The 9,834-nt window shown below is 34.8% G+C and overlaps 2 protein-coding genes across 2 annotated transcripts in view; one reads left to right on the top strand and one right to left on the bottom strand.

Annotated features, from left to right (window-relative positions):
* Positions 1 to 1,951, bottom strand: part of LOC106109151 (splicing factor 3B subunit 1) — an 8,656-nt gene extending 6,705 nt beyond the window's left edge. The window contains exons 1-6 of the mRNA XM_013290556.1: positions 1,782 to 1,951; positions 910 to 1,178; positions 702 to 828; positions 513 to 592; positions 212 to 403; positions 3 to 42 (exon numbers count right to left, since the gene is read on the bottom strand). Of these exons, the coding sequence (XP_013146010.1) occupies positions 3 to 42; positions 212 to 403; positions 513 to 592; positions 702 to 828; positions 910 to 1,178; positions 1,782 to 1,809 (736 nt within the window). The 5' untranslated portion in view covers positions 1,810 to 1,951. The remainder of the gene's footprint in view (positions 1 to 2; positions 43 to 211; positions 404 to 512; positions 593 to 701; positions 829 to 909; positions 1,179 to 1,781) is intronic.
* Positions 1,952 to 2,175: 224 nt separating this feature from the next.
* Positions 2,176 to 9,834, top strand: part of LOC106109285 (vigilin) — a gene marked incomplete at its 3' end in the record, with an annotated part of 7,894 nt that continues 235 nt past the window's right edge. Inside the window, 14 exon segments of the mRNA XM_013290725.1 lie at positions 2,176 to 2,238; positions 2,311 to 2,375; positions 4,085 to 4,349; positions 4,595 to 4,810; positions 4,889 to 5,095; positions 5,176 to 5,391; positions 5,474 to 5,657; positions 5,743 to 6,057; positions 6,147 to 7,103; positions 7,381 to 7,667; positions 7,888 to 8,130; positions 8,264 to 8,401; positions 8,481 to 8,575; positions 9,567 to 9,781. Of these exon segments, the coding sequence (XP_013146179.1) occupies positions 4,131 to 4,349; positions 4,595 to 4,810; positions 4,889 to 5,095; positions 5,176 to 5,391; positions 5,474 to 5,657; positions 5,743 to 6,057; positions 6,147 to 7,103; positions 7,381 to 7,667; positions 7,888 to 8,130; positions 8,264 to 8,401; positions 8,481 to 8,575; positions 9,567 to 9,781 (3,292 nt within the window).

Here is a 9,834-nt window from a genome sequence, read left to right as displayed (position 1 = left end):
GCCGCGCCCACTCGCACCTGGTGTCTCTTCCCAAGCACCTCTCTAACATCAGGACACCAACATTAACATAAGATTGCAATCAATAAAGAATGTAACTTAGATAATAACAAAGCAGTATTTTTTTTATTCAACCCCTTCAACATAAATTCAATGATGACCTACTGATCTACAAATAATAGGAATAAATTACACAACTGAATTTTTAACTTACTTCATTTTCCCATGAAGGTGTAGCTTGTGAACTGGGTGTTGCTGTGACAGCTTTCTTTACAGATGGTGTATCTTCAGAACTCTGATCCCATCTACCCTTCCTTTTTGCAGCAGGTTTAGCTGCTTCACCATTAGGTTGGGCCACTGGCTTAAGAGTTCCCTCTCTAGCTTTCTCTAATAATTTTTTTCTTAACTGAAATAAATGTAAAACATTAACAATCACTTATATATTGGTTATTAATATTTTCAATTAGTGCTTCAGTGAAATAAAGAAAATTCAAAATTTAGAATTCAATGCTTACCTCAGTTTCTTCAGCTCTTAAATATTGTTCTTTCATGATCTCTGTATATGTCCTGGACCCAACATCAGGAGTTTTGCCACCTGGAAACATAAATATTGGATAACAACTGAAAGTTAATTTTAATTATTGAATTCATAAGACTATTCATTACTTTAGTATACAAACACATTATATCAAGTATCAGCATACCTTCTGCAAATGGGTCATTCCTTTCAGGAGATATTATCATCCTGCGCCTCTTTTGTCGGTATTCATCTTCTCTATCTGCAATCGTAGGTCTTCTTTTATCTGCAAATGGGTCATAGTCTTTGTCACTCTGTAACAGAAATGTATCAAACAATGATTTTAACAACATAACCTTAAAGGTTTGAGGTTTTAATCCCGGCATATTATATACCTGTGCAATATCATTAAGAAGGGATGCAGGTGCTGTGTAGCCTGGTCTTTTCTGTGTGACTGGAACATTTTCAACATCTTCATCTTCCACTTCATCATTAGCAGCAATTGATGTCACATAACCATCATATCTTGACTTTCCACCATGTCCAGCATTATCATAAATGTCACTGTCGTAATAGGTTTCTCCCAATGACACTCCTTTCCCTGTACCATTTTCTGGCAATTCATTTTTTTTCTGTTGTATCTCCCTTATCTGAGCTTCAATAGCTGTAAATTGTAAATAGATTTATGTACAAATTAGGGAAACAGTAACATAAGAAGACTTAAGAATGACAATAAATACTGTGGTAACAAACTAAACAACCATCAGTGAATAAAGACGACTATCTCTGTTTAACAGATTATTCTTATTTGAAATCGGCATGTTTAAATAAGGCAGATCAGAAAAATATTTTACGGTTTTCTTAGTTTGTTGTTAAGTACATTGAATAATCAAACATTTGAATTTAATTTTCAGTAACCTAAAAAACAGTGACGCATCTATACACATTACTAAAAAAATGAAATAGGACCTTAAGATATTTACTTTTAATACCAAGTTTTCAACTGCATAATGAATAAGAATACAGTACAATACATTATAATTGGTTAAGATTCTATCGACACAAAAGAGGTTGTTAGATATAGGCGTTTTGATTGCATTATAAGTTAAAAAATCTACTACTAATAAATGTATAGTTAACAAAAGTTAAATAAATATTGTACATAAAAATATTAAAACCTTTGAATAACACAACATAACATAAATACAGAGAGGCACGTAAACTAAAATGGCGAGTCGTACTTTGGGTATACTAATTTTTAACTTACCTTCGTGGGTGCGAGGTATTTTATCCATTATTATAATGTCATTAGCAAAATCTTCTTGAAATGTCCAACAATCCTTAGCAAATACGGTTTATTCAATCAGTATTATGAGAATTTTATAATGTAATGTGATTGTTAAGCAGTCCGCCAAGAATCCATATTTTGTTGCCAAAGACAACATATAGTACAGATAAAAAAAAATAAAATAAAAAGTTCGAACAGAAACAAATCACCATCCAAATTTTAATTTACTGCGTAATTTCTACTTATTGCCGGCTACAAAGCCCAATTTAGCTACAAAAGTTGAAAAATACTTAAATTAACATGAAATTGATATGTGTAAACGTGATATTAGATTTGTACAAAATAATTGAATTTGCATTTGCGTCTATGGATTAAGTGATAGATTACTTGAGAATCTGTCTGTGGCATAAGTTCTCCTTGCTCGCGGCAGCATTGGGTACGTGTGTTGGTCAAAAAATTAATTTGTTTTCTTCGCTATTTTAATTGAGCATTTGTCTTTTTTCGCCAGGAGGAAAAAATCCGATCCTGGCGTCGAAAGGATAAATTCCTAGGTTGATTTGCTACAGTACATAGGTAAGTATTGTTACATTTTACTAAGACGGGTTCCACGTCAAATGTGTTGGAAGAAGGTGACACGTATTATCACAAAATGTGGATACCTATCTCCAAGTTTTACATTTTATAAACTAATTCGAATTAGAAATATTTTTTTTGTACTTTAATAATGCGGTTGATTTTAATAGATGAGTTATATAAATTCAATACCGTAAATAATAACTTTTGTATCAATCTTCGGTCTCCGGTCGGACTTCTAATACGAATGAAATATATATGATAATATAACTAGTTTTGAAACAGGATGTTAATTATTAGTTTATTTCTTACAAATATGTATATAACATCTGAATAGTTTAAAGTTCTAACACATTGGAAAAGCAATAAACCACTTGATTCAAAAGTTCCTGTTTTTACTTTAAAAATAGTATTAAGGAACGTAAAAAGCAAGCGTTAAGTAACCGAAGTTGTCTCATTATACAGATATTTATATTCATAATATTGATAAGTGATTATTAATTTCAATAAGAATCTTTCATTTTTTTTTATATTCCATGGAAGATAAGGGAAAAACTAAATCAATTTCATTCCATATTTGAAGTAAAAATCTATAAAAATCTAAATGCATTTCAACTAGAAATCAAGTTGGAAATAAATCTATTCAAGAAATATTTTACATATCAAAATGTTGAAACCTTGTGCTTATCTCACATTTAAATCAGATTAACAATGGCTTATGATAACCTGAATTCTGATAGGTCATTAAAATGTTATTTAAATACATGGAAATAAACATGTCGGATAAAACATTTTAAGCACATCCTTCCTTTTTTTTAAAGTCCAAAGTAAAATTTGGATGTACCAAAACCACATTTTTTTATTACAAGTTCAGTTTAAAATTTTTATCTATATCTTATAATTGAAAGTACTCATGACCTTGAATTAAATTTAATTGATTGCTGTAATATATAATTTATTCGCCAAGTTGGTATTTAGAGAAAACTTAATTGGAGTAAAAATTTATTGAGACATCATGTTACAAAATTCCTCTACATCTCTTGAACAAATACTTTCATTATGACGAGGTCAAATCTCCCAATTATGTTATTTCTTAATTATTTTTAAATAAGCATGTATGATACATTTTTGGTTCCCGAAATCTTTTTATGTATAACTAAACAATATAGCCTATGTTACTCACAGATAACACAGCTTTTAACGTTGAAAGTGTTTTTGAAATTGGCACAGTAGTTTTTGAGTTATTACAATACATACAAAAATCCAAAAATACAAATCATTCCTTTTATAATATTAGTATAGATAGGTTCTTTAATGTCCTTAAGTACACATTTTCACGAATAAGTTCTCTGCCTATTGTTTGGGATACATACATTACAATAATTTCTACATAGGTATTACGATTATAATTCAATTGTTTCACAATTTAATCACCTGTTCAAATATTTAATCAAAGTCCAAACAATTGTATAAATATACACTTATGTAATACTTTGCTGATGTCAAATTACTGAACAGAAAACCTAATGGCATTATTCGAGTACTACATAATCTTGTAAAATATTGCAATAAGGTCTCAAAATAAAACTATTTAAACTTTTTTTTTAATACAGATAAAAGTAAATATGATTATTTATGCTGTTTATGTATGTGTGATTTATTTTATAGTCGATTTTATTTCATATATGGTCTCTTATAATATTCTATAGTACTGTAACGACTTGGCGCGGACAAGGACTGCTGGAGGAGGCGAAAATGATGCATCAGCAACCCATGATGGTTGGAGAAATGATACCGGTACACTCTGACATACCCGTGCATACTGAGGAAATGAACAATGTGGGCTACGATAACAGTGGCTCATATGCCTACGATGACCTGTTTCCGGCTCTGCCGCACTCTCAACCCCCTGTGCAACGTAATATTCAACAAGTTACTAACAAGATGAGAGTTGGCTCTTCACTGCATACCCAGGTAATTAAAATCATGCATACGCAAAACCTAATCTTGTATTTGATATCTTCTCTTTTTCATATATAGAAGAAAAAATTGCTTGTTTATTTGCATAAGTGACTTTATAAGATGCATTTTATAGTCCTGGCAGCTTGTTAGTAAAAAATATCATGGGTCTTAAACATTATGAAAATTGATTATAATCATGCTTTTATTAAATTTCTTTATTTTTTAATGTGCAGTTCCTAATTTGATTTACATTTTAGGTGTTCCATGTGCCATATGAGGAAAGAAAACTTGATAATGCTAATACTTTTGGTGAGGGTGAGTCTTTGAGAACCTGTCAGGCCATTACTAAAGACACTGGAGCACATATTGAGATATCAACTAGCAAAGATGGAAGTCTGACTTTCCTTATCACCGGAAAGCATAGTGCGGTACTGGATGCTAGGCGACAAATTCTAACTCATTTCCAACAACAGGTATAATAATTTGATCAAACACATTACATTTTAATGTTTTCCATCATTATGTTATTTAATATTTATTTACTATTGTAGGCAAGCAAACAAATAAACATCCCCAAAGAGCATTACCGCTGGATCCTGGGAAAACAAGGCCAGAAACTTAAAGAATTGGAAAAAGTGACTGCAACAAAGATAAGCGTACCCAGTATCTCTGATAACAGTGAGATAATCACAATTACCGGCACTAAGGAAGGTATTGAAAAAGCTGAACATGAAATAAGAGTTTGCTCCGAAGAACAGGTATGTCTTTTATTTGCTTAATGTATGATTTCAGAGAAATTGTTTTTAACAAAGATTAAATTTAAATGTATTTTTAACAGTCACGTAAGGCATTGGAACGTATAACTGTACCGAAGATCTACCATCCATTCATCCAAGGACCATTTGGTGAGCGCGCGCAGGCTTTGAGTGCGGAGACCGGGGCTCGCATTCATATACCACCCACATCCACTCAAAGCGATGAAATTGTTATTGCCGGAGAAAAGAACGGAGTTCTGGCTGCTAAGACCCAAATTGAACAAATCTATCAAGAAATGGTAAGTTTTTAAACAAAAAATGATTGTTGCACTCAAAAATGTTTTTATAACATGAATTTAAATTTTTTTCTTTTACTTCAAGGTCAGTAAATGTTCAACTGTGCGAGTGGAGGTTCCGAAATCTCAGCATAAATATGTCATTGGAGCTAGAGGAACAACCATACAAGAGATCTTAAGGGAAACTGGTGTGTCTGTCGAAATGCCTCCTCCTGATTCGCCTACTGGAACTATTACTTTACATGGACCCCATAACAAGATTGGAATTGGTATGCATTTATTATATAAAACAGTAAAAATAGAAGTATGATTGCATAGTAAATGTAAAAATTATTTTTGTTTTTAATCTTTTAGCGTTATCAATGGTTTGCGATAAAGCCAACTCGGTGAAAACAGCAACGGTTGATGCGCCAACATGGATTCATAAATACATAATTGGAAAGAATGGGTCTAACATTAAAAAGATAACTCAGGACTTATCAAAGGTCCATGTTGACATAACGCATTCTGAAGATAAGGTTAAAATCGATGGTCCCCCGGAAGAAGTGGAGAGAGCTCAAGTGGAGCTGGACGACTTTGTGAAGAACCTACTTGCTACCCTTACTTATGTTGAACTTTCTGTTGATCCTAAATTTTTCAAACACATAATCGGCAAAAATGGAACTAACAGTAAGTTATGTTTAAATGTCTTAAATCAAACTATGAACATGCATTTTTCTTAAGAAAATAGTAACAATTTATTCCTTTTTTTTTCACAGTTAATAGACTGAAGGATGAGACTGGTGTAGTTATTAATATTATCGAAAACGAAGGCAATAACGTTATTCGTATCGAAGGTAGCCATAAGGGTGTCGAAGACGCCGAAAGGGAACTGAGGGAAATGGTGATGAAACTAGAGAACGAAAGGAATAAAGAAGTTTATGTAGATCATAGATACATAAAATCGCTGATCGGTGTTAGGGGAGATAAGATCAAGGAAATTCGCGATAAGTTTGACCGCGTACTTATAACTCTGCCCGACCAGGGTCAGAAGAGAAGCCCTATCAAATTAAGGGGACCACAGGAAGACATTGAGAAGTGTGAAAAGTACTTACACAAGGTGATCAAAGAGATTGCGGAGTCGTCGTATGTGCAGGAAGTGCCTATTTTCAAACAGTTCCATAAGTTTATTATTGGCAAAGGTGGCGTGAATTTGAGAAAGATTAGAGATGAAACGCAAACCGTCATCGATCTCCCGGCGGAGGGTGACGACAGTGATGTTATTACTGTGCGAGGGAAACGCGATAATGTGGAAGAAGCTGTGCGTAGGATCCAACAGATCCATAGTGAAAAGGCTAATATAGTCACGGAAGAGGTGACTATCGCTCCCAAGCATTACAACTCCTTAATCGGAACAGGTGGCAAGTTGATCCATTCTATTATGGAGGAGTGTGGAGGTGTATTGATTAAATTCCCTTCCACGGACAGCGATAGCGACAAAGTCGTTATCAAGGGACCTATTGAGGATGTTGAGAAAGCCAAAGTGCAACTCTTGGCACACGCCTCCGAACGCGAGCTCACCTCGCACACAGCCACCGTCCGCGCCAAGCCTGAACATCACAAGTTCCTTATCGGAAAGAATGGAACCAACATTAAAAAGATTCGAGAGCAAACCGGAGCTAGAATCGTTTTCCCGACTGATAAGGATGAGGACAAAGAAGCTATCTTCATTATAGGTAAAGTTTTAAATAAAACCAAGTTAAAGTTAACCTACTAATAGTCTTATCACTTACATTGTAATAACAACATGATATTGATACTACCAATTTAAACTGAAATGGAAATAAGAAATTGCATCAACATATTTCACTTGTTGGCATTGTCATTTATTGTCTATTGATTTATTAAGGATAGTTATGGATATAAACACATCTGTTTTTAATATGTAATTATAACCTTAAAAGTTGTTTAGATAAGTTTGTTATAGTTAGTAATTAGTATTGAAATGAGCAGGTCGCGAGGAGCAAGTGTCGCAGGCGCGCAAGCAGCTGGAGGCGGCGGTGGCGGAGATCAGCAACGTGTCGGAGGGCGAGATGGCGGTGCCGCCGCGCCACCACCGGCACTTCGTGGCGCGCCGCGGCGAGGTGCTGCGCCGCATCGCCGACGACTGCGGCGGCGTGCAGATCTCCTTCCCGCGACAGGGCGTCAACAGCGACCGCGTCGTGCTCAAGGGGCCCAAGGACTGCATCGAGGCGGCTAAAGTGCGCATCAACGAGATCATTGAAGATTTGGAGGCAAAGGTAAATAATTATCTAAGTTCACCTCCAAATACATTGCAAGTTATGGCTATGGACTTTAAGCCACTCTTGTCAAAAAAATTCTTAATGGCTCGGATTCACTTTGACAAACACAATTTTGGATACAATGTAAAGGAAAGCAGACCTTTAGACTCTAATGGCCAATAGCAAGAACTACTACATTATTTAATAAAAAAATTCTAATTATTATAAAATGTTGCAGGTGACAATAGAGTGTGTGATATCACAAAAGCACCATCGCACCGTGATGGGCGCCCGGGGCTCCAAGGTGAAGGACATCACCGCGGAGTTCGACGTCCAGATCAAGTTCCCGGAGCGCGACAACGCGGAGGCAGCTGACGTGCCGGTGCGGGCGGAGGACGCGGAGCCCGGCGCTAACGACATCATCAGAATTACTGGTCGCCCAGAGAACTGTGAGGCTGCAAAGAAAGCACTATTGGATCAGGTAATAGAATGTTTTTTTATGTATTGTTTTTTTTTCCCAACTGACAGGACTGGTGTATGTGTGCAGATTCATAAAGTTATAAGCTCAAGTAACTGTAACATATTTTTTTATGTACCCAAAATGTTTGTTATAGGTCCCGATAACAATAGATGTGGATGTGCCTTTTGAATTGCATAAACTTCTCGCTGGCCAGAAGAGGCGTGAGTTGATGCAAACTTATGATGTTCATATCCTGATGCCTCCCATTGAGGAGACCTCTGATCAGGTCAAGGTTGGTATTCATAAAAAATATAGTGTTATAGTAATATTTTATGCTTATTGTGACTAATTAATGTACACTTTTGTTTAAGGTGACTGGAACTCCAGCTAATGTGGAAAAAGCCAAACAAGCTCTTTCCGAAAAAATTGTCGAGATGGAGAAAGAAAAGGAAGATCGACTTCTCAGGTGATTTATTTTATTTTGTGCATTATTTACGAAGTTTTAACGTAATACCAATTTAAAAAAGTAAAATTGAATATAGCATTAATTTATGAATATCAAATTCATTAGTGTGTACATAGCAGTTGTAATGTTTGTTTAGTTTATAATAAACAATGTTACATTTTGTCCAGGTCTTTACACAGCTGTTTTTTAAGCATGTTCAAGGTTAACCTTTTAAAATAATTCCTGTGTTGCTTACTTTTGTGTTGAAATGATAAACTATTATATCTACATGGAGACAATTAATTTAATTCTTGCCTAATTCTATATTCATAATTACAAATATGTTATTTTTGACGAACCTGGGTCGTACTTTTAAGAGTTTTCATTATATGAACGTTTGTAAATAATTTAATATGCACGCATATTCATGTACAATCGCAGAAATCCGCAGTGTTCTACTTACACTACTTACAGAAAGATTTCCTAGTTTCTTGCAATAAAATTAACTCCGCCTTTACTTACAAATAATTATGTAGTTGGAAGTTGCGCAAACAAGGGGGTTATAATATAAATCAATTAACAGCGTCATATTGGCTATTGTTCCGCGTCTCCAGCACAATGAGTACAAAACTTTTTTAATGAATGTATCTTCTAAGGTGGAACACCATCGGATTCCCAGATTGTACACTTTCACATGGATTTGAAAACCAAACCTAAACCCAACGACTATTATTGTCAATTTTTTTTATTATTACGTCAAAATCATTGATTGATATTTTGAATCTAGCTGATAATTTATACTTAATAGATACTGACTTACTGTACATGAATACAAGTCAAATGACACTCAAAATCACTTCAGCTGTGTAGTCTACAGGTCAAAAATTGTCATACTACCAGAAAAATCATTGTGAACCATGGTTATAATTTACATACCTGTCACATTTCTGTTGTATGCTTTCAAACTATGACTATTTTGCATAAATTTAATAGTAAATTACATTTATCACAGGTCATTCGAGTTGAAATTCAAAGTGGATCCTGAATACCATCCTTTGGTCATTGGGAAGGGTGGGTCAGTGATCACGAAGATCCGCACCGATTATGGAGTACAAATCAACTTGCCCAAGCGCGGGGACCCCGATGATGATATCATCACCATCCAGGGCTATGAGGACAAGGCGCAGCAGGCCAAGGATGCCATTATGGCTATTGTGCATCAACTTGTAAGTTTAAACAAAAAAACTAAATGTGACTAAACCAACCTAATCTGGTACTTT

This window comes from Papilio polytes, unplaced genomic scaffold (assembly GCF_000836215.1).
Source record: "Papilio polytes unplaced genomic scaffold, Ppol_1.0 DF821289.1, whole genome shotgun sequence".
Taxonomy (NCBI): Eukaryota; Metazoa; Arthropoda; class Insecta; order Lepidoptera; family Papilionidae; genus Papilio; species Papilio polytes.
Note: the sequence above shows the minus strand (reverse complement) of the source record. Positions and strands in the feature narration are given on the sequence as shown.